General features: G+C 45.6%; 1 protein-coding gene across 1 annotated transcript in view; it reads right to left on the bottom strand.

The window, feature by feature from the left end:
* adamts17 (ADAM metallopeptidase with thrombospondin type 1 motif, 17) overlaps positions 1–26,557 on the bottom strand; it is a 153,145-nt gene that overhangs the window by 64,593 nt on the left and 61,995 nt on the right. The window contains exons 6-7 of the mRNA XM_069910550.1: positions 23,335–23,462; positions 18,843–18,963 (exon numbers count right to left, since the gene is read on the bottom strand). Of these exons, the coding sequence (XP_069766651.1) occupies positions 18,843–18,963; positions 23,335–23,462 (249 nt within the window). The remainder of the gene's footprint in view (positions 1–18,842; positions 18,964–23,334; positions 23,463–26,557) is intronic.

The following is a 26,557-nucleotide window of genomic DNA, read 5'->3' on the forward strand; positions in this document are numbered from 1 at the left end:
TTTTCACTGACCGCAGTACAATCGTTACATTGGCCTATTCTAGCATGAATTTCATCTTCTTTCCTTTTAACTGGTTCTCCTTTATTCTGACAATTTGCTGGTGATTTTGTCCCTTTCTGATCATTACCCCCCCACCCCCACCTGAGAAATCCCTTTCCTGAACCCTACCTTCTGTGCCTCAAGCTTAGCTTTTCACCCTTTTGATTTGACCCTCGGGTTCCAGAGTCCAGGGAGCTAATATAGAGCAGAGAAGAACATGGGACCGGCTCTGCAATGAAATCCAAGCCTTGATCTGGTTAAGGAGGAAGAGTGTGCCAGTAATCCTTTATTGCACTCAAGTCTGAAATGGACAGATTCTTGGATGGAAGAGAAGTCAAGGGTTATGGGGAATGGCAAGAAAAATGGAGCTTCAGCCAAGGTTGGATCAGGGCTGATTTTGTGGAATGGTGGAGAGGACGTGGGACCACGTGGCAAATTCCTGCTTCTCTTTCTTATGTCAAGAATTATACAATGAATAAAAACAACTTTTATCCTATTTCATTATCAAAATCGTATATGAGTTTATAAAACTCTATCACCTCCGATCGGAGCTAAAAACTCTGGACTTTGAAGCCATTATCCACAATTGCGATCATAGAAAGGCTGCTCTTCTGCCCCTTGGCCCTTACCTATCATATTTGAAATGACAAACCCTATCCTCCTCTTCCATCTACGTTGCCTGCCATCCAACTTGTTGGTCTGCACTTGCCTGTTCCCACTCTGTCGTAACGAAAAGATCATCACCAAGGACTTCACTTTCAGGTCCTCGCTCCCACATCCTCTGGGAATGAGGCCAGACACTCATATCCTTTTGTCAAGAATGTTAAGAAGTGGAAAGCTAAAGACCATTCGGTCCCAGAAGCATGGTCTGGATTCAATGAGATCATGGCTCATCTGATCCTTGCCTCAGCTTCAATTTTCTGCCCAATCCCCGTCACCACAGATCTGTCGCTCTCTCAGTGTGATCCAATTCAATCGCCCAACTCTAACATCTCTCAACTCAGAACCCTCACAGTGGTAATGTCACTAACATTTTTCCCACCAAAATGAAAAACTACACACTTCCCTTGTTGCCACTTTGTGGCCGATCGACTTCACCCCAACTATATCTCTCTTCCTTTGTGTCCTGCTCATAATTCATTTTCCCACTTGCCATTCTTACGAACAAAGCTCATGACCAAAATAAGGGATCTCGGTCTCTATCCATCCCTCTGCAAGTGGACTCTCAACTTCTTCATCAGCAGACCCTAGTTAATGTATAGAATCAACATCACCTTCTCCTCACTGATCATCAATGCTGGGGCACTACAAGGCTGTGTGGTTCTATTCCATGTACAGTTATGACTATGCCCCCAAGTTGGCTACAACATAATCTGTAAATTCGCCGATGACGCCACCGCTGTTAGCGGAATAACTGGAAACGCTGAGTGTGGAGATCGAGAGCCTGGTTGTGTGGTGTTGGAACAACAATCTTGCTCTCTACAACACCAAGACCAAGGATCTTCCTGTGGATATGAGGAGGAGGAGGATGAGGAACCACTCACCGTTTCCGCAATGATGGGACGAGAGTGGAGCGGGTTAGTACCTTCAACTTCCTGGGAATCCATATTTCAGAAGACCTCTCCTGGAACCACCATGAAGAGTGCACACCAATGCCTCAACTTTTTAAGGGGTTTGAGGAGATTTGACAGGTCGTTGAATACTCTATGAAACCTCTATCTGTGCACTGTGGAAAGTATACCGACTGGTTGCATCACAGCCTGGTTTGACAATGCAAGAATGCAGAAGTAGCAAACATAGCCAGGTCCATCACAGGCACCAACTTCCCATCCACTGAAAAAGTCCGTGTGAGGCGCTGCTTCAAGAAGTTTAGTGCAACAACTATTACAGACCTTGGTCTGAGACCGGTGCTGACTGTAAGGGGTTTGTATATTCTTTCTAAGACCTGCATGTATTTTCTCCAGGTGCTTAGCTTTCCATCCACCTGCAAAAATGTAGGGCTTGTCAGGTTAATTGGGTGTAATTGGGTAGTACGAGTATCACGGTTTGTACGGGTATCATGGGCAGTAGGGTATCACTGGCACTATGGGTACCATAGGCAGTACGGGTATCATGGGATGTACATGTATCATGGGTAGTACGGGTATCATGGGTAGTACGGGTATCATGGGTAGTACAGGTACCATGGGCAGTAGGGTATCACGGGCAGTATGGGTATCATGGGCAGTACAGGTACCATGGGCAGTATGGGTATCACAGGGAGTATGGGTATCACAGGAAGTACGGGTATCACGTGCAATACGGGTATCACGGGCAGTATGGGTATCACAGGAAGTATGGGTATCACGTGCTGTACGGGTATCACGGGCAGTATGGGTATCACGGGCAGTATGGGTATCACGGCAGTACGGGCATCACGGGCAGTACGGGTATCACGGGCAGTACGGGTATCACGGGCAGTACGGGTATCACGGGCAGTACGGGTATCACGGGCAGTACGGGTATCACGGGAAGTACAGGTATCACGGGCAGTACGGGCATCATGGGAAGAACGGGTATCACGGGCAGTATGGTATCACGGGCAGTACGGGTATCACGGGAAGTACGGGTATCATGGGCAGTACGGGTATCACGGGAAGTACGTGCATCACGGGAAGTACGGGCATCATGGGAAGTACGGGCATCACGGGAAGTACGGGCATCACGGGAAGTACGGGTATCTCGGGCAGTACGGGTATCACGGGAAGTACGGGTATCACGGGCAGTACGGGTATCACGGGAAGTACAGGTATCACGGGAAGTACGGGTATCACGGACAGTATGGGTATCACGGGAAGTACGGGTATCACGGGAAGAACGGGTATCACGGGAAGAACGGGTACCAGGGACTGTAAGGGCCTTCTTCTGTGCTGAATCAATGAACATCAGCCAACCTCATAAAACACTTCTATCACCCTTGGTGGAACTAGAACAAAGTGAAAATCTTCATTTCTCTTTACTACAACCTCTTATCACCTCACTGCTTCCTTCTGGCAGAAGGTACAGAAGCCTGAAAACCAACGCCTTGAGATTCCAGAACAGTCTTCCTAACATCCATCAGACTAGAACACTAATCACAAACTGCTCCAACTACATAAGTCTGCATTATTATAACTTTTTTCTTGCATTACAATAACTGAATATTTATTATCTATATTTTGTATTTATTATTACCTTTTTTTCCAAATTAATTTAACGCACACTAATGTAGTTGTTTTTATGAAGTACCTGTTCGTCTGCGGCAAGTAAAAATACTGGTGCAGATGTACATTGTACAATGAGTATGACAGTAAACTCTTCATTGTGGCGGCGCACATTCTTGTGCTGAACTGGCCCCGCTTGGACCGCCGCGTTGCAGGGCAGCCATGAGAAGATGGCACCATTGGGGTTCCTCCTTGCCTCATGGTTCCAGCCCAGCATGAACCTCAGGCATCCGTTATGACGTCACTGTTGACGACAGGGTGGACAATCTCATCCACAACCCACCAGCTGAGGGTAAATATCTTGCCACGAGGAGCACAAGGCCAATCTCCCTGTTTGCCCGTCTGGCAGAATTCAGCCTCACAGTCAACGTGGCCGTGCCATTTTGGCAAGCAGACGCTGCAGTTCCTGGGACACACCATCTCAACAGCAGGAGCCGCCATGGCGCCAGTGAAAGTTGTGGCCATACGGCAGTTCCCCAAACGTACCACCCTCAAGGGTCTGCAAGAATTCGTAGGGATGGTGAACTTTTATCATCGGTTCAGCCCTGGCGCCGCCCGCATCATGCGGCCGCTGTTTTCATTGATCGCCTCTAAAGACAAAGTCCTGGTTTGATCAGAAGAGGTAGAGGGCGCTTTCGTGGCCACAAAGGATGCACTGGCCAGTGTCACCTTATTGATTCACCCACGCCCAGAGTGCTCTCAATAGACGCCTCAGCCAAGGCCGTTGGGGGCGTACTCGAGCAGTGGCTCGACGGACTGTGGCGCCCACTGGGCTTTTTTAGCAGGCATCTTCGACTGCCGGAACTCAAGTACAGCACCTTCGACCGGGAGCTCCTGGCAATATACCTAGCCACCCGGCACTTCTGGTACTTCCTGGAGGGAAGGCCATTCACTGCATTCACTGACCACAAGCCTCTCACGCAGGCCCTTGCGATGACCAAGGATCCATGGTCAGCCCACCAGCATCGCCATCTCTCCTATGTGTTGGAGTTCACCACCGACATCTGGCACAGGGCAGGTAAAGACAACATCGTGGCAGACGCGGTCTCCCGACCAGCAATCAACACCTTCTCCCCCGGCCTCAACTACACTGAACTGGCACAAGCACAGAGGGAAGACACTGAGACGCAAGCTCTCCATACCACCATTTTGGGGCTCCGTCTCCAGGAGATTCAGTTGCCACTGGCTCACCACGCCCAGTAGTCCCGCCGCAGTGGAGATCGCGGGCCTTCAGCAAGGTCCATGATCTAGCACACCCCTCGGTGAAGGCATCGGTGTGAATTGTGGCGGAGCAGTTTGTGTGGCACGGGCTCAAGAAGGAGGTAGCCTAGATGGCGAGGAGTTGCACTCAGTGCCAGGCCTCCAAGGTCCACCAGCATATGCAGGCCCCGATTCAGCGGTTCGACCCGACAGTCAAAAGTTCCAACACATACATGTTGACATTGTTGGCCCTCTGCCAGTGTCCAGGGAGGCGCGCTACTTGCTTATGGTGGTTGACTGGACTATGAGATGGCCGTAAAGCATCCCCATCAGGGCCCCTGTCGCTAGTGATGTGTGCTGGGACTCCGAACCTGGCGATTCAGTGGGCGACCAAGTTCCTGGCACACATCTCGGTGGAAGTCTCCTTGATGGGGATGCTTTACGGCCATCTCGTAGTCCAGTCAACCACCATAAGCACCCTCTGGACTCAATTGGCGAACCTACTAGAGGTTAAACTGCACCACACCACGGTGTATCGCCCGCAAGCCAATGGCCTGGTGGAGAGATTTCACTGCCACCTGAAGTCAGCCCTCATGGCTCACCGCACAGGCCCCGGTTGGGCAGACGAACTACTCTGTGTCCTCCTCGGCATCAGAACAGCACCCAAGGAGGATCTACAGGCATTATCTGCAGAAATGGCGTACGGCATATCACTCTTGTTGCTTGGTGAGTTCTTCAGCCTGGAATCCGACTCTACGACTGAGCACCCAACCCTGCTGGCAGACCTCTGCAGCAAGCTCGCCTCGCTGGCCCTCCCGCTTCCTACGCATCATGCCGCCCAACCAGCCCACCTTCCCAAAGAGCTGGACTTAGAGGAATTCACTTTCTTTGATGGGGACCACACACTGCATTTTTGCAGTGCCCTTACGAGGGCCCGTACAAAGTCCTCCAGTGGTCCGGCAAGACTTTTACATTAGACATTGGGGGCAAAATGAACTATTTACAGTACACCGTCTAAAGGCAGCACACTTAGACCTCTCGCGACCGGTTCAAATGGCTCAGCCCAAGCACCGAGGCCGTCTGCTCAAGCAGCAGGATGCGTAAGCTGGTTCTGGGGGGGGGGTTGTGTGTGGGGTCACACGTTCTCGTGGCGAACCGGCCCCGCTTGTACCACCGCGTGGCGGGGCAGCCACGAGAAGATGGTGCCGTCAGGGGTCCTCCTTGCCTCATGGTTCCAGCCCAGTGTGCGCCTCAGGCAGCCGTTATGATGTCACCGGTCACGCTGCCCTTAAAGGGGCGTGCGCGGGATTTGAAATAAACAGTCATTGAGAGCATCCAACGTGGTGGCTGTGAGTCTCTTTTATTGTAGCTGCCGATACATCATCATTATCGGCAGGTGTTTGGCTGCAGTATACTCAATCTCCTCATCCAGGTCATCGACTTAGACTGTAAACACTGAGGCCCAGTACTGGGCATTCCTTTAAAGGCAGATTGTCAACCTTAAATTGATCCACGATCCCCAACTTTAATCGATTATCTTCATTACATTAGCTCTGGGCTTGTAGCAGAAGCATTATGAGACATCTTAATGAAGCCTTTAAAAAATATATTTCCTTATGCCCACTGGCTCCCTTTTATTCCCTTCGCAAAATATGTCCACTAAGAACTTTAATACATTTGTTGAACACAATTGAGAATCTCTATCATCCACCATACAGTATCTGACAGTGATCCACTACCATCAGGAAAGAGGTACAGGACTGGCAGGCTGGGAAATAGCTTCTTCCAGCAGGCAGCGAGATTGATGAACGATATCCTGTAACATTAAAGTACTGAAATATATGTATTTTGTATTATATCTTTGAGAACAATGGCGATTGTTATGTGCTGTGTATGCATCCGCACTGTTTTGTTGGTTGTACATATACAGTCAGCTGATAATGAATTTGAAGGGTGTTGCAAGATGGAATGAAAAATGGAGAAAAAACGCATCTTGTTCAAAAGAAGTTTGGAAAGCATGAGATTGAAACCATTAGTGAATCATTTATATTTATTTTAAATTATGTCTTTTTGTATACATGTGATAATAATGTGTGTGCACTGTGGTCTGGAGAAACGCTGTCTCATCAGGTTGTATATGTACAGTCAGATGATAATGAATGTGAACTTGAACTGGGTTTGGTGTACCCTAATTCAGATTAATAATGCTGGCCATAAAGTAAAACACAAAAGTCCGCAGACATTGTGCTTGAAGTTAAAAACACAATGCTGGAGAAACTCAGCTGCTCAAACAGTGTTCTTTATATAGTAAAGATAAAGATACATAACTAATGTTTCTATCCCAAGGGATGGAAAAATGCCAGCCAGCGCCCGAACAAAATGGCATGGGGGAGGGGCAGGGAGGGAGGAGCATGGTCCCACAGGCAGGAGGTCATAGGTGGAGAAGGGAGTGCAGAGCAGTAAACGGGGGGAGGAGGGGGGATGGCTCTGTGAATGGAGAGGATAGGGGATGGAAGGAAGACAAGGGGAAAAGGAAGGGAGTGAGAATGGAGAGTAGGCTGGCAGAAACTGGAGATGGCGATGTTAATGCCATCTGGTTGGAGGATGCCCAGATGGAAACTCAAGCATTTTTTCTCCAGTTTACAGGTGGTCTTAATGCACGAGTCCATGGACAGACACGCGAGCATGGGAGTGGGGTGCAGAATTAAAGTGGTTGGTCACTGGGAGATCCCGGTCACTGATGAGGACAGAGTCACGGTGCTCAGTGAAGTGATGCCACAAAGGGAGCATCGGATTTAGAAGATCAGTCCTGTGGATACACAAGTTAAGTGTTGCTTCACTTGAAAGGCCTTTTTGTGTCCCTGAATTGTGGGGGAGGGGGGGGTGGGAGAGGGGGGCGCAATTGACGGGGAGAGATGAGTGCACAAGGAAGTCACAGAGGGAGTGGTCCCTGAGGAAGACAGAGGGGGGAAGATGTGCCGAGTAGTGGGATCCTGTTGTAGATGGCGGACGTTACAAACGATAGTGCATTGGATGCAGAGGCAGGTGGGGTTGGTAGGTGAGGACAAAGGGAATCCTGTTTTTGTTCCATCTGGGGGCAGAGGGGGCCAGGGCAGATGAGCCAGAAATGGAGGAGATGAGTGTGAGGGTCAATTGTAGTCAGAATAAAGGTTGGGCATTTTCATGCAATGGCTTAAAGGTTCATTTAATTGGCTGATGAGCAGGATAAAGCAGTCTAGCACATCAATTATTCTCTTTCCACGGAACATGCAATCTAATATGTCAGCACTATCTTAATGTGTCTGGGTCTAGCTACTAGTTCATTATATCTCCATTCATCTTAATGTTTCATGAGGATGTCATATTCTAAATCAATTTTAAAGCAATTTTCAGAGTCGATATTTCCACAAGGAACACATTTGTTACAGTCTCAAAAGAGGTCGACAACCCAGATTTTACATGTCATAGAATGATCCTGCAAATGATTTTGCCATCTATTCACTAAATTCCTTTCAAGTGGACAGAAGCTCATGACCTGCCACCATTCTGGTTCCCTGGGTTCTGAGGCGGCTCACAAGGCCTTTGTGGGAACCACAGACTCTGCCACAGTCCGAGCAGAGTGCGTCGGATGCATGGGTGTCTGATGTGCTCCTCCTGCTGTTTGGGCACGCAGTACAAGGCAGGAGGTGCTAAACAGAAAGCCTGCAGATGCTGGGGTCGAGTGCAATACATAAACGTGCTGGAGAAACTCAGCAGATCACATAGCATCCAGAGGAGGCAAAGGGGAACCAATGTTTTGGACCAGAGCCCTTTGTCTGGTCCAATGCAGGTACAATAAAGCAAAAATTAGTGGGAAACTGGAGGAATAGGGATGCTTTGAAAAGCCATCTGAAGCAACTATAAAAAAGCAATAAGGAGCAAAAAAGTAAGCCAGCCAGTAATATAATTTCAATTTAGACATACTGTGACAGAGTATATAGATATGTTTTGGGGAGATAAATTGGGAAAGGTTTGTTAGAGAAGGTTACATACAAACACTTTACAACAGATCTTATTTGAAATACTGGAGCTCTGCTAATGCTCGACATATCGGATCCACAGCTTTGGGAAGAGCTTTGGAAAGTGCCCAAGAGACTTCACTAATGGATTGTTGTTTACCAAAGGCAACAGATGAAAGATCTTGTTGGAGCTGCAGATGGTCTGGAGCTGTTGTAAGAGGGTCATGTGGTTTTGCAAGCAGAGAGAGTAAAACAGGCTTTCTCTCAGAGAGTGAGAGACATAGAGATCACTTGTACAGTGTTACAGCCAGCAACGGCAGCTGGGACTGGAACAGGACAAGCTGGCAAGTTTGTGGAAAGCCCCATTTGGAAGATGAGTTTGTGAGTGCTTTGTTCAGCCTGGTCAAAGCCCTTGTGGTTCATGCAAGAGGAGAGGACTGGCTGTCTAATGTTTCACTTGGAATAAGAGAAGCTAAAAGGTACTCTGTGGTGACCTGAAAGAAAGAGGTTATCATCTGGAGAACCCTGAAGGGGGCAAGTTTCATCAGCAAGACACTGGAGTGGCTGATTAAACAGGAACGACAAATATCTCTCTGAAAACTGACAAAAACCTGAGTGGTAACCCTTTACCTTTCAAACACCAAAGCCTGGTGAACTTTCTAAATGTTAAATTCTGTGCACAGTATAAGAATTGCCTGCAACCAGTGAATTTGGAGGAATGAGAAGTGAGATTGGACTGTGAACCAAAAAACTTTTCTGAACACACATTACATACGCTTGCACTTAGAAGGGGGTTACGTTAGGTTAAGTAATTCAATAATGATCAGTTAAATTTTGATTCTATGTTCATGCTTAAAGATAATTAAAAGCAACTTTTGTCTAAGAAACTATTTGTCTTGGTGAATATCTATTGCTGTTGGGTTTTGGGGTCCTCTGGGCTCATAACAGTACAGCATGGTAAAAGACCCTTTTGGTCCATGAGCCCATGCTGTTGAATTACACCCAAATGACCTACAACCCCCAGTACATTTTGAATGGCATGAGGAAACCGGAGCACCCGGAGGAAAATGCGTACAGACACGGGGAGAACTCCTTACAGACAGAACGGGATTCAAACCCGGTCCTGGTAACTGGTGCTGTAACAGTGCTGTGCTAACTGCTACGCTAACCATAAGAGGATGTGAAAAGTTTTCTTTCAGATATATAAAGAGAGGTGAGGGTCTGCTGAAAAATTATGCTGCAAAGACAATAACAGGGGACAAGAAATGGCAGATAAACTCAGTATTTTGTTTCGGTGTTCACTGTCGAAGATGCCAAGAGTCTGCCAGAAGTTCAAGTGCATCAAGGGGCAGAAATGGATGGAGTCAATGTTACTAAGGAGAAGATGCCGGTGAAGTTAAAAAGTCTGAAAGTGGATAAATCATCTGGACCAATGAATGACATCCCAAGGTGCAGAAAGAGGGAGCTGAAGGGATTGTGGCACATTTGATTGCAATCTTTCAAGATCAACTAGATTCTGGAGTGGTCATGGATGACTAGAAAGTTAGCCTGCCTTGTGGGCATGACGTTAGAATCTATTATTAACAATGAGGTTTCGGGCAGCTCAAAGGCACATGGTAAAATATTAGCATGGATGGAGGAATGACTGGCGGGAGGCAGAAGGAGGGGAAATAAGGAGCCTTTCCTGGTTGGCTGACAGTGACCAGTGAAATGCCACAGGGCTCGTGTTGGGACCACTTCTTCTCAGGTCACACGTCAATGATTTGGATGTCAGAATTAAATTGCTTTGCGGCCAAGTTTGCAGATGATACAAAGATAGGAGGTAGGATTAATTTATCTCTCTCTGGGTATCAACATCTCTGAAGATCTGCCCTGGGGCCTCCACCTCGATGCAACCAAGAAGAATGCTCTCCAGTGGCTAGACTTCATGAGGGGTTTAAGGAGACTTGGAATCTCACCAAAGATGCTGGAAAATTCTTATGGGTGAACCGTGGAGAGCATTCTGTCTGGTTGCATCACTGTCTGGTATGGAGGTGCCAATGCACAGGACAGAAAAAAAAACTACTGAGAGTTGAGAACTCAATTTATGAAAATTTGGCTAGCAGCTGCAAGAAAATGTATAGCAGTGACTTGGAAATCAGATTCCCATTTAGGAGTGGAAAGACGGCACATGGAAATACACAGTTGTACACATCTTGAAAAAATTAAATATAATTTAAGGAATAAATCTAATGTATTTTTGAAAGTTTGGCACCTGTACTTACATAAAGTAGGCATGAATTTATAAAGAGCATTCCCTGAACCTCATGAAACCTTGCTAACTCCTTGGGATAAGTAAATAAATGATGATATTGAAGGCAAAGTTGCGGGAATGGTGATGATATTTTGGTAACCAGGTTTGTTTTTTTCCTTTTTCTAACTTTTTTGTTTTTTTGTTTCTTTTTTCTTTTTCTTTTGGGGATTATTATTTGGGGGGAGGGTGCTGGTGGAGTTTATTGGGGTATAATTTGTGGCATGTACAAATTATTTAAATATATGATTGACATTTTCTGCATTTAGATGATAATACATGTAAGGAAATTTAAATAAATTTTTTCTTTTAAGTTGTGAACTCGCCATCATGGGCACCAATCTCCTCTCCATCAAGGACGTCGACAAGAGGCGGTGACTTAAGAAAGCAGCCTCTATCCTCAAGGACCCCCACCACCCAGACCGTGCCCTCTTCAGTCTGCTACCATTGGGGAAAAGGTACAGGAGCCTGAAGATGAGCACTCAGTGGCACAAGGACAGCCATCAGATTCCTGAACAGTCAATGAACCACAGACACTGCCTCACTTTATCCTATTTTCTTGCACTATTTAATTATTTTTGAAATGTGATTTATAGCAATATTTGCACGATGACAAAACAACAAATTCTGTGATATGTTCATGACAATAAATTCTAATTCTGATTCTTGGAAGTTGACCTGGGATTTTCCAAATTCAGGGTCTTTGTCCACAGCTCCTAGGGTTGGGGTCATGTACTGATGACTATTGTGTGGGTTCTGTGTCAAGAAGAGCCATGAGGCAGTCCTCAATACGGCTGGACGTTGTGAGAGGCCAGGTTACCCTCACCTTCTCTCTTGCACTTTCCCTGCCCAAAATATCCTTCACTCTCTCCTCCCCTGATTCTGGATCCTCCCAGCCACAAATATATTGCTGGGGAAGGGGGGCAGGGGAGGGGGGCGAGTTGCTGGTGGAAGGAGTGTCAATGTTTCGGATCGAAGCCCTGCAGCAGGAAAGAGTGAAGAGGGAAGGTAGACGGTGTAAATGGGAAAGAGGAAGATTGTTACTTGCTGCTAAATCCTGTGGCCTCTTGTGCTCCACTCTCCATCCCCCACATTTTTTCTCACTACTGCCTTCTATGAACCCCCCCACCCTCCAGCCTAGAGAAAAGATGTGGATAAGGGTTTGTTGTCTTTCGCTGGTCGAAGTGAAAGATGAAAGGTCTGCAGACGCTCTGGTGGTAGTAAAAACACACAGAAATGCTGGAGGAAGTCAGCTAGTCTCGCAGTGTCCATAGGAGGTAAAGATATATTAGCGATATTTCACACCTGACCCCTTCCTCAAGGAAGGCACAAGAATAAAGACTGAATACTGGCTGGGGGAGGGGTCCAAACCAACAAAAGATGTTAATTGGATATGATAAGAGGAAGACATAGAACCTAATATGATCTTATCATTTCCAACCTAATTATAAAGGGGTGGGATCTGACCTCTATGAATTAAATTCTAGGGATTATTCCCTGGAGAGAATTTTAAAAAAACTATGGGAACAGGATTTTTAACAGCCAATTTCTGAAACTACATGGAATTCTGGTCTGAAACAGTGCATTCATCCTTTATTTGAGCTAGACATTCATTATTACAGTTTAAGGTAGTTCACCAGGCCCAAAGTTTAATTGGCCAAATTTAATCTCTCTTCTAAATGTGACAAATATATGTGAAGAAGGCTCAATGTTCTATATGTTGGGTTCAATATGTTCTCGTTAGGTCCTTCTCTTTCCAATTTTTGGGAAGGGGTATTTCGTACCTTGTCTTTAGTTCTGAACATTATTTTGACTCCAAATCCTTTTCCCGCTCTCTTTGGATTAAGTAGGCCATCGGGTTTAATTCTGACGGCTTCATAGTCCCGTATCATTGCCCCTCACCTCCCTTATCGCTAGGAGGGCCATATTAATGAGATGGACAGATCCCGTCCCTCCCACTCACAATCAATGGTCGTCCGATGTGATGGCATGTCTGACCTTGGAAAAAATTAGATGTTGCACGACTGAAATGAATCTTAACTTTGTTTCTTTTTTCATTTACTATCAAAATTTGCAAGATTAACTAGTTTCTGGTTTTTGAACCCAACGTTTACCTTACTTTTTTTTAATTAATAGTAGTGGACTGTTTGTGTTAGTCAGTCACCTCCAAAGGGAGGGGATTGAATTAGATATTTGGTCTAGCGTTTTTCTTTTATCTTTCTTTTTAACGTAACATTGGTCTCAGTACTATTTGTATTGATATATGAGATTTGTTAATACTTTATTGTTATGTATCTATGGAACATTTATTTGATAAAACCAATAAAAATATTGAAAAGGGATATGACAAGAGGAGAGGTGAGAATTTATTTTGGCTCTGTGGAAGGAGATAGAGGGAAAAGTGAGAGAGAAGACAGAGCTTGGGGAAAGGCAACATGGGGAAGTTGGGGAGGGGGGGTGGCATCTAACAAAAACTGGAAGATGATGTTAATGCTTTCCAGTTGGAGGGTGCCCAGATGGAAGATGAGGTATTGTTCCTCCAATTTGCGGGCAATCTTGACCTGGCAGTGCTTGAGACCATGGACAGACATATGAGCAAGGAAATGGATCGGAGAATTGAAATGGGTGCCCACTGGGAGATCCACGCTATTGCGGCAGACAGAGCTGAAGTGCTCAACAAAGCGATCTCCCCCAGCCTGCACCCAGTCTCTCGATGTAGAGGAGACCACAGCAGAAGCACCAGATGCAGTAAATAACCCCTGCAGATTCACAAGTGAAATGTTGCTTCACTGGAAGGACTGTTTGGGGCCCTGAATGGTGGTGAGGGAGGAGGTATGGCCGCAAGTAAAGCACAGCTGGTTAAGCCCTTGGATAAGTTTTCAGTTGGTGCCTTGAGCTGATGGAATGATGGTGGAATCCCTCAATACTGCGTGTAAATCACCTTTCTTACAATTGCTCACACCCAGTGGTCCACACCCAAAGAAAATCATTCAACAATTTCCATCTGCAATTGAATTTGTCTCAAACCACTGTCACTGCAAGCAAACTCGAGGCTGGGATTTTTCCTTCCTGTATCTTGACTGAATTTGTCTCCCAGTTTAGATACTGGAAATAGATATAGATGAGGGTCAGAAACTGATCATCTTCCACACCGTGGAAAGTGCATCCAATTTAATTTGTTTTATGGTTATTGCCCGGAGAGTATTGGCCAACGGTCATTGTTTCTGCATCACCAGTTGAAATTGTGTTTTGTGCTGTCTACTCTCTGCGTTCATTCTTCCTACACAGGAACAGAGACAGCTGGTTGCTGTATACAAATCCGTGAAGGTGTCACAACGAGTTGTTTTATAAAAAGCATCTTCCAGCTTATAAATAGTGGGGAAGGGATAATGAAAAAGGAAATGGTACAGATATTAAACAAATAAACTATATCACTTGATAAGTCATTTGATATTGAAGCTTGTGAAATGTTAGAACATTACAGCGCAGTTCAGGCCCTTCAGCCCACAATGTTGTGTCAACCTATGTGAATCTAATTTTTCCCTACCTCACATCCATCACCCTCTATTTTTCTTACATACATGTGCCTATCTAAGTCTTTTGAATGCCCCCATTCTACCAGCCTCCACCACCACTCCTGGTAATGCATTCCAGGCACCCACCCCTCCCTTACTTCGGACACCTTCCTCCACTCACTTGAAACCAATGTTCTCTGGTATGTGTATTGCCACACAGGAAAAAGGTGCTGGCTGTCCGCCCTATCCAAGTCCCTTGTAATCTTATACAGCTCCCAGTCATCCTTCATAGCTCCAAAGAGAAAAGCCCCAGTTCTGTCACCCTTCTCCAATCCAAGCAACATCCTCTGCAACCTCTAAAGCATCTACATCCTTTCTGTAATGAGGTGACCAGAACTGAATGCAGTATTCCTCCCAACCACTCCTCGATCTTTTGCTGGTATACCTCCTCCACATGCCCGCCCCTCCCAAACCATCAATGCTGATATATCACACCCAGTTCTCCCGTGCCCATCATCTTAAAAACAGCCAGCCCTGGAGGCCAAGTCGTTTGGGTATTCTTAAGACAGAGGTGAATAAGTTCTTGATTAGGAAGGGAATCGTGGGCTATGGGGAGAAATCAAGAGAATGAGGTGAAAAGGGAGAGTAAGTTAGCTATAACGGAACGGCGGGGCAGACATGAATGACCTGTTTCCGATTCAACAACTTATGGTCTTTGAACTGATGGTTAATTTTCTATCACAAGAGTTTTCAATTAGATTTTACAAAGATCCAATCATTTGGCTGAAGGGGTAGTTCACGTCCTTATCCTGTACCTATGATGGAGGACTCCTGGCATTCCACTTGCAATGTACCCTCAAAAATACAGGTGAGCAGGTGGTCTCAATGTCTGCTGCTTTCATAACAGAATGTAGGAGGATCAAATTTCACTCTCTTTATGAAAGAAAATAATTCCATGGGCAATGTCCAAATATCAGGAGGGTGGGATTAACTGGGTAGTTTCTTCAAAGAGCCAGTTCCAGGGCTCAACATTGTCGATCGACTACATTTCTAAGATGATTTGGAAGCTGGTGACACCCTAGTTTATAAACTGAGTTCAATCTTGGAGTTTCTTGGTTGGTTCAAAATCTTATCAAGAGAATTAAAAGCAGTTGGGGATTGGTCAATGAATGGTACTAAAGATACAATCATGTAATGTGGTAGCAAGAGTAAACATTAAAGGCACAGTTAAGGTGAATGGTCACTGTCTTCGTCCCAGGTAAGGGCAGTCTAAAGTAAAAGGCACAAGTTTAAGGTGAGAGGAAGTGGAGGAGGCAGGTACAATTGTAACATTTAAAAGACATGCCTGATAGGTCTTCTTCTTCTTTGGCTTGGCTTCGCGGACGAAGATTTATGGAGGGGGTAAAAGTCCACGTCAGCTGCAGGCTCGTTTGTGGCTGACAAGTCCGATGCGGGACAGGCAGACACGGTTGCAGCGGCTGCAGGGGAAAATTGGTTGGTTGGGGTTGGGTGTTGGGTTTTTCCTCCTTTGCCTTTTGTCAGTGAGGTGGGCTCTGCGGTCTTCTTCAAAGGAGGTTGCTGCCCGCCAAACTGTGAGGCGCCAAGATGCACGGTTTGAGGCGATATCAGCCCACTGGCGGTGGTCAATGTGGCAGGCACCAAGAGATTTCTTTAGGCAGTCCTTGTATCTTTTCTTTGGTGCACCTCTGTCACGGTGGCCAGTGGAGAGCTCGCCATATAACACGATCTTGGGAAGGCGATGGTCCTCCATTCTGGAGACGTGACCCATCCAGCGCAGCTGGATCTTCAGCAGCGTGGACTCGATGCTGTTGACCTCTGCCATCTCGAGTACTTCGACGTTAGGGATGAAAGCGCTCCAATGGATGTTGAGGATGGAGCGGAGACAACGCTGGTGGAAGCGTTCTAGGAGCCGTAGGTGATGCCGGTAGAGGACCCATGATTCGGAGCCGAACAGGAGTGTGGGTATGACAACGGCTCTGTATACGCTTATCTTTGTGAGGTTTTTCAGTTGGTTGTTTTTCCAGACTCTTTTGTGTAGTCTTCCAAAGGCGCTATTTGCCTTGGCGAGTCTGTTGTCTATCTCATTGTCGATCCTTGCATCTGATGAAATGGTGCAGCCGAGATAGGTAAACTGGTTGACCGTTTTGAGTTTTGTGTGCCCGATGGAGATGTGGGGGGGCTGGTAGAGAAACTTGTCCGTGAACTACTCTTTGCAGACGATGCCGCTTTAGTTGCCCATTCAGAGCCAGCTCTTCAGCGCTTGACGTCCTGCTTTGCGGAAACTGCCAAAATGTTTGGCCTGGAAGTCAGCCTGAAGAAAACTGAGGTCCTCTATCAGCCAGCTCCCCACCATGCCTGATAGGTACTTCAAGAGGAAAGGTTACAGGGATATGGGCCAAACACGGGCAAGTGGGACTGGTTTGTGTGAACAACTTGGTCAGTATGGACAAAGGGCCTGTGTCTCTTCTGTAAATCTCAATGACCCTGAATCCAAAACACTGAGGTGCATCAGACCAAAAGGGTTCCCCTAAAGTAGTTTTAATACAAGAAAATAGTTCCTGAGGGCAGTGAAGAATCCAATATGCTTGAGCATTAGGCTCCAGGTATACTCCAAATGTGGCCCTTCAGTTGTTGGAAATGCACAGCCGGATGACCCCATGTCAAGAGAGCAACCTCTCTCATTTCTCTTGAACTAAAAGCACACAGAAATGCTGGAGGAACTCAGAAGGTCGCACAGTCCCCAGAGGAGGTAAAGATATATTACCAATGTGTCAGGCCTGAGTCATTCTTCATGGAATAAGCAAATGACAGGAAGGCATCAGAATAAAGACTGAAGGTTGGCTGGAAGGGTGGGGAGGGAGAGGGGAAACATCCAGACTAACAAAAGGTGTTAATTGGAGAACATGGTCATACAACTTGAGAGCAGCAGGGAGTGCAGATGGGGAGCAGTGAGAGAGGCTCTCACAGAACTCTCTATGAAAAGAGGAGGAGAACCTCTTCAGTGTTGTATTATGGAATGGGTTAATGAAGTTATAATAAAATATATCTTAAAAAGGTATAGATTGTGGGGGTTTAGTTTAGGTCATACCACAAAAAGACATCTCAGTTTACATTCCACAAGATGAATTAACATTTCACAAACATCTTATTTGAAATGCAAGAGTTATGCCTGCAATGACTTGTTAATTGGACTGATGTTGTGGAATGGAAATGGACTATTGTTTTTAAAGGAACAGATGTCCAGCCTCAGAAAATGATGAATTTTTTGCTGGTGCCAGTGGTCCAAGTCTAGTTAAGAGAGGTCATGTAGTTTTGCAGAGAAAAAAATCATGAAATTCTCTATGGGGGGTGGAGAGAGAGAGAGAGAGAGAGAGAGAGAGAGAGAGAGAGAGAGAGAGAGAGAGAGAGAGAGAGAGAGAAAGAGAGAGAGAGAGTCAGTTTACAGCAGGAGTTGGTGTTGGAAACTGCACATTTTTCAGACCTGCTATAAGACCCCATTTGGGTTTTGAGTTCTGAGTTCAGCCTATTCTAAACCCTTGTAGTCAATTGCAAGAGGATGTGGCTGGTTAATGTGTTTCTCCTGGAATAGGGGAAAAAGAAGAATTCTCTGTGGTAATCTGGAGGAAGAGGTTATCTTTTGGAAAACCCATGAGGGGCCCAGTTTCTTCAGCAAGACACTGATGTGGCTGATTGAAGGAGATCAGCTTGTGTGTGTCCAACGGACAACAAATATCTCTGAAATGAACAAGAACCTTCTTGAGCGGTAACAATTTAAGTTAAAGCACCAGAGACTGGTGAAGATCATAAATGTTAAATTCTGTGCACAGTGTGGAAAATTACCTGATACCAGTGAACCTGGAGAAATGAAAAGTGAATGACTGGGCAGTGAAACAAAGAACTTTCCTGAATACATACACATGACATACAAGTGCACTTAGAATTAGAAGGGGGTTAAGTTAGATTAATAGTAATGTTAAATATTGGTCCTATTATTATGTATGAAGAAAATTAAAAATGTTTTTGTTTCAGTAACCACTGGTGAATTTCCATTGCTACTGATTTGTTGAGTCCTCTGGGCTCATAACAGTAGCCATCCCTAAAAGAGATTTCGTATTGCATCAGCTGAACAGAGGGAACATCCACAGGGACAACAGGATTGACCAGAACGCTCCCTTTCCCAAGCAGGACCCTCACCATAAATCAGAGACGTGGATGGACTCTGTCTGCCCCTTTGGAAATCAATTTGGCAACTTCACCACCAAGCCCCTGCCCCCTACAGAGCAGCCAGGAAAGCCATGGCCTGGAAAACACCACATATGCAGTCTAATTCAACGTCACACTCTAGCACACGGTGGCATTAAAATACTAATTTTGATGTTTATGAAATGATTAACTTCCCAAGGGGGCACCAACTGAATGCAAGACATTTATTATTGCTTTCATCCTTGCAATGTTTGGGCCTTAGAGAACCTTCCAACCATCTTGTCAGGGAGAAGGCAGAAGACCATCAACAGGAGCCACTGGTGTCTGTGCTCACCCGTTCCTTGGCTTTGGTTGAAATCCCCTTTGATGATCTTGCAGGACTTGTCGTCGCCATTACACACCCCGCAGCGATCCTCCTTTGCCGCGGAACCAATGATCCCATCGCAGCCGATCTTCTGTTAACAACAAACAGGCACTCTCATTATCGGTCCTTCGCCGGAACTGAGCCCAATTTAATTACAGGCAACTCCCCCCCCCCCCCCCCCATCTCAATGTGGTTTCTGGATCACTTGAGCGGTGCCTGGCCTGTGTCGGACCTCACTCTCTCCACACTGAGCTGCTCTTTCCCTCGGCAGAACGTTGGCAGGTACTCAAGATACAGCAGGGATTTGTTTGTTTGACAGAGCATTAAGTGTTGTTGCCCAAAATACAGCAGGTCCCTCCTGCAGTTTTACAAGAATGTCACAATGAACTAAAAAGCCTTATTATGAAAGTCGACCTTAGTGCTGCTCGAGCCAAATTTATTATGTGGCAATCTCAATTAAATGAATAAATGTCATCAGAAAATAATTACATTGGAGAGCTAAATAAGAAAGAGCAATCACAGCAATAGGGTAAAAATGGTACAATGCATCAGTGATGGAGACATAGTCAACATTGGGAATCATTTACCTCTCACTGTTATCTTTGAATTCCAGTTATTAAACCTTAATCTCATCCAAACATTCAAACAGAAATGCCTAATGTTTTGAGCCAAACACATTATCATCTATTAGTGTCTGGTTTAAATTCCATTGGGACAGAGGTCTGTATTAAATTGCATTTCTACAGTATTCTTCATTACTACAGGAGTAGGTAAACAGTGCAGATTTTTGTACTGATGCAAGTCTGACGTACTGGTTTTGTTTAAAGCAGAACCACGGTTTAAAGTGAAAATACAATGCTGGAGAAACTGAGCACCGAGCAAAGATATAGAGACATAACCAATGTTTTGGGCCTGAGCCCTTCATCAAAGTAGGGGCAGAATGTAGGCAGGTGCCTGAATTAAATGGATTAAAGACATTTTGCCTTGTTTGTTACGCCTTTGCAAACTGTAAAGATCAATAATGTCCCTTCAATAGATCTCTGGTTGAGGATAGAAATGAACTTGCATGTGCATTTCTTTCATAAAATACTTGCACTGCCCCACACTTGCTTTTTAAATGCATACCAACCGTGCTCATACAAACTCTGCTCCTGCAAACCCTCTGAGACTCTACTATCAATGAAATCAATATTTATTTATTTTTATACAGTAAAACCCCTGGCATCCATCACCTATGGAGATTGGTAGATGGTGGATGTGAATTTTTCAGTTGTTTGAGATTGCATGTGGTGTGATTGGCGAACTAACCACTGGGGGGGGAGGGGGGGCAATTTTAAATTTCTGTATTTTTTACCTATTTATTTCCCACCTTTTTTTTGCCAGTTGCTTGAATTCCAGAGAACAGGGGTTTTACTGTATACACATACTGCCTGTTTGTGTGAGTCTGAATGTGTATTTGCATCAAGGACCGGAGAACGCTGTTTCGTCATGTTGTACTTGTACAATTGGATGATAATAAACTTAAATGTAAATGCTGATAATTGAGTCTGCTCTCAGCAATTGATGTTCTGCTCAGCAATTCATTAACAAGATTCTTACCCAGAGAATATTCGACAGTCCAGTTTCATTCAAAATGCAGAGAGCAGATCATTGGGAATGGTTATGATATTTTTGATAGATATTTTCAACCACAACTGTTATTTATTTCAAGTCTCTTCTGCATTTGAGGGAGGAATGTATTTCAGAACTCACACAGCGCCAGCTTCTCACTGTAAGAAAATGTGGAGCTCACCCTCTCCAATATCTCCCCTTGGCATTACCACATCATGTGGCCTGCGGCACTCCCCACGTGCCACACCAGGGATTGCCCTGGGCTTGAAGGCCCTGCCTCCTGAAAATGGGTTTATTTTGTGAAGGACCTTAACACTCATGCAACACACATGGTTTAGTGATAGGTGGGTTGTTGGGACAGGAGAGCCATCGGACAAAGACCCTTTTCATGGGCGTTAACACTGAACACGACCGAGTTGGATGTGGAGGGAGAAAGTGGGACATATTTACCAATGCAGACCAATGGGAAACAGCAGAAACTTCACAGCACAATTTGGCCTATCCTGTCTAGAAAGAGCAAATTATTTATTTCTGCTCAATCACCAAATAATTCCTTTTTTTTCAATTATTTATCCATTTTCCTTTCATAAAGACCCGCAAGCAAGTACTTGAGGAATCAATGCATGCGCTCTGCAGTCAATATGTGACCTCTACTGGTGTAAATACTGCTGTGCGATTAGGTCAACACTTCTCGTCAAGTAATTGAAATTCGTAGCACTCCTCATACCTGCAGTGATTGTGGACAGAGACCCTGCCTTATTTCCTTCATCCTTTTTGAAATATTGTTTCATGTTTGAAATACACGAAAGATGTCGAGCTGGAGAGGGGGCAGAGAAGATTGACGAAGACTTTGCCAGGACTCGGGGGGGGGGCCTGAGCTGCAGGGAGAGGTTGAGCAGGCTGGGGCTTTATTCCTTGGAGGATAAGGGGTGATCTCGTAGAGGCGGACAAAATTAGGAGAGGAATAGATCGGGTGAAAACTGATTATTTTGCCCAGATAAGGGGAATCAGAGGACATAGATCTCAGGTGAGGGGGGGGGGGGGGGGTGGGTGGGAGAGATGGATTTAACAGAAACCTGAGGGGTAACTTTTTTATTTGGAGGGTGTATGGAAGGGGGATGTTGGAGAAGATGGTTGAGGCAGGTAGTATTGCAATTTTTAAGAAACATTTAGACATGGATAGGATGGGTTTAGAGGGATGTGGGCCAAATGCAGGCAGGTGGGACTAGTGAAGGACAATTTTCCACAGTATGATTCTGTGATTATTTCCAAATATTTACCTCCTTTTTTGAAACCCATTCTGAATTCTGTTTGGGGAATCCTTCTGAGAGGGGTTTGGTTTCAGCCTGTGTTTGGAGGGAACTCTTGCAGAATGGATAGATGAACCTGCATGTTGGAATGGCATCTGGCACCAAGCACGCCAACTTACCCACTGGGGCCAAGGGGGCATCACCCACCGCTGAGTCCATGGTTTCGTAGCCAGCACCTATAGAAGGAGAGTGCCTGAAACTAAAGAACACTACAGCACAGAAACAGGCCCTTCAGCCTATCTGGTATGTGCTGAACCTAGTCCCGTTGACCCGGACCATAGTCCTCTCGTCCATGTACCGATCCACTTTTTTCTGAGATGTTAACATTGATAAGGTGAGAGCTTACTGGAAATTCTACCTCAGGAATTATCCACTTCAGATTAAATGCAATGTCAGAAGCAGGTCCTGGAGGTAGTTTTCCGGGATATTAGATGTCAATAAATCTGCAGTTCCTGGAGTCCCTGTGGTCTGCACGAGAAAACTGATCGTGGTACAGCAAACTGTTTAAGTGGCAGATTGGGGGTGGGGGAGTAAAAGGGATGTGGTTGATGACGTTATGATAGAGTCACACACCTGCACAGCATGGATAAAGGCCCTTCAGCCCAAGTTGTCCAGCCGAGCTAGCCTGCATACCAGATTCAGGAACAGTTGCTACCCCTCTACCATCAGATTCCTAAATAACAAATTCAGTCAGAGACTCATTTAAGGACTCTTACTTTACACATTGTTTATTATTGAATATTTATTTTGAATTGCAGTTTGTTGGCACATTCTTCTTGTTTATATCTCTCTCGTTTGTATACGTATCTTTTATTAAGTACAGTTTTTTTTTGCACTACCAGTAATTAGAAAACTTGCCAGGCCCACAGGGAAAAAAATGTCAGGGTTGCATGCCATGTGTTATACATGAATTTTTGTGGAAAGGGAGGATGAATAGGGTATCTCTGGAAAAACTGACATGGAAATTTGAATTGGGAGGTTTACAACTTCCCAACTTTAAGGCGGCACAATTAAAATTTATTAATGCAACATTTGATGTCATGAAAACCACTGCTTGGATTAAAATAGAATTGGACAAAATTGGTGAAAAATCCATGATGGAATTTATTTATGAATGGAATTCAAAATTACTAACTGGAATAGGCCTACCAATTTTAAAGCATTTAATTGAATTATGGAATAAAATTAATGATCAGACAGGTGGAAAAGGTAAGATTTCAATGGACACACCTCTATACCAGAATAAACCTTTTTCTGGCCTGTAGGGAAAAGAACATCAGGGTTTTATGTCACGTGTGTACTCCGACAATAAATTGGAACTTTGAACTACATAGGTTGATATTGTATGATTAATCTGTTTTTATCAAATTCCTTTTCTGTGTTATTTCACTGAGTCAGTAACAATTATACGAAGACCTTTATTGAATCAACAGATGGTGCACTGTGATATGAATGCATTAACATCATCAGGTTAATAAATTTGTCAAAGAATATTTGATTTTTTTTTAAAGAAAACAAAACTCCACCATGTCGGCTCTCACCTTGCATTTTCCATTCACACAGAGGTCGGTCTCATAGGGTCCACAAGGAGTGCCATCCAGAACTCTCTCGGCAATCAGAACAGGGGAATCTTTTCCAAAGGGGGAGCAAAACAAAGCGCAAGGCATGTCTGAAAAAGAAAGAGGCCTTGCTCAGCTAAGTCAGATGACATCCAGCCATTAACTCTATTCAGCATGAATCCTGCAGTTACAAAGAGAAGCCATGTTAAAATACCTGATGGAAAATAAATGAAACATTCAATAAGTGAATGCAACTTTCCTTTCAATTATCCTTGGTCCATCTCGGCATATGGTGTAGCATTGACTCTATGGGCCAAAGCTTTTGGGTAAAGTCCATATCAGTGCTGAGTTCACAATGTGGGGATGCTGTGTTGTTGGATGTGATGACTCTTGGTTTAGATGATTGGGGTTAAACAAGAATGTCTGCAGACGCTGGGGTTGAGGGCAATGCACAAGCACGCTGGAGAAGCTCAGTAGACCACGCAGCGTCCATAGGAAGTAAAGGGTAACTGCCGTTTCGGGTCTGGGCTTTGTGTCACTGACCTGCTTCTGCCTGGCCTGCTGAGCACTTTCAACACTCTATGTGCTTGGATTGGTGGCGCCACATAACTAAAGCTGCACCATTCCCTCAGGCAGGGGCTCCACATGACCACATGGATTCCTTCAATCACGTTATTCCGGGTCCTTCATTGGGCTGAGGTGTTAAACCATGATTCCATTTGCCCTCTCAGACGGATACAAGAGATTCTGCAGCCCCTGCCTTGGTTTCCCAATGATCTGGACAATATTTATCTTTCTCACAATATAACCAAGAAAACAGATCTCTCTCTCTCTCTCTCATGGCCCATCCCTTCGCAAGCAGAGATGAACACAGTGCCTTGTAGCTCTTCTGTCCTCACAGAAATGTTGTTCTTTTTTCCATGGAGCTTTTGGCACCATGTGCTGGGGCAAGGACTTGGAGGCGAGTGCTTTCCCAGGGCAAACGCCTCCCTCTGGGTCCCACGCCACTGAGCCTGGCAAAGTGCGAGGCATGACAGCCAGAGTGACGCAGGATTGCCCCGCAATGGTCTGTTCCAAGACCGTGCTCGCTGGCCGTTGTCTTACGGATCCTTCGCCCACCGAGTTTGCTGCTGCAGACCACTAGGGAAACTGTTTTCCGCGCTCTGCCACAGCTGCCAGCCCCGGCTGCCAGACTGACATGTGCTATTTGCCCATAGCTGGGGCCCTTTCTGGGTACTGATGGCTAGACGAACCAAGCCCGGGGGATTTGAGATCAGAGTTACTTTCTCCTTGCCTTTGCCTGAAGAGGCAAAACCTCCAAGGCAGCAGGTGGTTTGAACCCACAGATCCACCCCCAGGAGGCGGGTGGATTATTTGGTCAATATCACAAGGTAGTTCATGTGTACAAAATGCCTGCCGCATTGTCTACAACACTTCAGTAGGACTTTCCATGGAATGGGCAACACAATTAGCTCTACGCTATTACAGCCCCAGTGACCCAGCTTCTAATCCACCACAGTCAGTTAAGGGAGATGTGTGTTCTCCTCGGGTCTGTGTGGCTTTCCTTCTGGTGCTCCGGTTTCCTCCCATGCTCCAGAGACATGCAGGGTTGGATGTTTAATTGATCACAGGGGTGCATTGGGGTAGTGTGAACTCATGGATGGAAGAGCCTGTTACCATGTTGTATCTCTCAAATAATGTGCTGTAAGGCGTGGGCAAGAGTAACATTTTTCTCCCAATTAACTGAAGTTTGAGGTCAAGTAGAGTCAGGTGAATAGTGACCATCAACATAAGTCTGCGCATCTCTGGCTGACTGAAGCAAACAGCCATGATGCCTTCTCAGGCAGTCAATTCACCATGCCCTGGCTATTTGAAGGGGAGGGTGCTGACATTAAATGGAGAACCGAGGCTATCCTCCACATCTGTGACTTCAGACTCAAGTCTCAGCCCCACCTTATATCTGGGCTCCACTGTTAACCATCTACTTCCAAGGATGGCTTGGGGGGGGGGCCGATTAATCTGCTGAAGGACATTGGGTAATGAGATCCTGCTCCACAGAGGTCATTGCCAAGGATCATGAACGAGGATCAAAGTGTGCAATCAAGGAGCCAAGAGCCTCAGAGTGGAGCAGTGGAAATCTGGACTTCTCTCTTCCAAATACCAGTGGGCAGCTCTGAGCCTGAGACTGGTAACTCAAGGAATCCACAAAGTAGGGGGTTTCATGAGGTCCAGGTACAGATCAGGTATCATCGAATGCGATGACAAGAGTTGGTTCAAGAGAATGAATGGCCATTTTATGCCCCTAAAAGTGAGAATCTAAACAAAAGAAATAGCAGAAGATGGCCATTCACTCCATTGAGTCTGCTCTGCCGTTCAATAGGATCAGGGCTAATCTGGCTGCGGACTCAAATCCTCCTCCCTCCCTCTTCCTCTTAGTCCCCTCACTTTCTCCCAATACCAGCGCCCGCCTCTGTCGATTGTAACCAATTGGGCAATACCAGCCCCTGCCCCCCACCCGCTAAAAACAGCTGGAACATAACATTTGATTGGGATGTCTTTCAGCACCTTCTGTGGGACAACAGCTGCAGCATGACCTCCATTACTCCAGAATCAAAGCAGTTATGTTGTCTACGATTCTCTAGTAGTAGAATGAACAGATTCATTTACAATCCAACCAACACAACGAGCTGACATGCTGCAGGCACACAACTGGCGCCGTTGCCTCAGAGCACCAAAGACCCTGGCTCGATCCTGACCTCGGGTACTGTCCGTGCAGAGTTTGCATGCTCTGTGCCTGTAACTGCATGTTTTGCACTGTTCCCTTCCCAATCCCAATGTGAATTGCCGCTGCTGTGAAGGTGAGTGGTGGCATCTGAGGGGAGATTGACGTGAATGTGGGATTAGCACATTGATGTGCCAGCATGGGGTCTTTTATTTTAATCGGAATATAATCCCCAATCAGCTATGCTATAGGCCATGCTCTCAAGGCAAGGTCTTGCTGGTCTGTTACCTATTCTAACAAAGGCTGGGTTTTACAAGGCTGCAGTCCTGCAGTGATTACAGGACTTATGAACAGTGTAGGGACATGTGAGGAAGGGTATGGGGATCGAATTTCAATCTTTCTTTGCCTTGGTGTGGAAGGGGCCAGATTTTCGGCACTATTTACCAGTTTCACTAGAGTGGCGGGGCTTGGTAGTCCCCATTT

Source organism: Narcine bancroftii, chromosome 14, assembly GCF_036971445.1.
Source record: "Narcine bancroftii isolate sNarBan1 chromosome 14, sNarBan1.hap1, whole genome shotgun sequence".
Lineage (NCBI taxonomy): Eukaryota > Metazoa > Chordata > Chondrichthyes > Torpediniformes > Narcinidae > Narcine > Narcine bancroftii.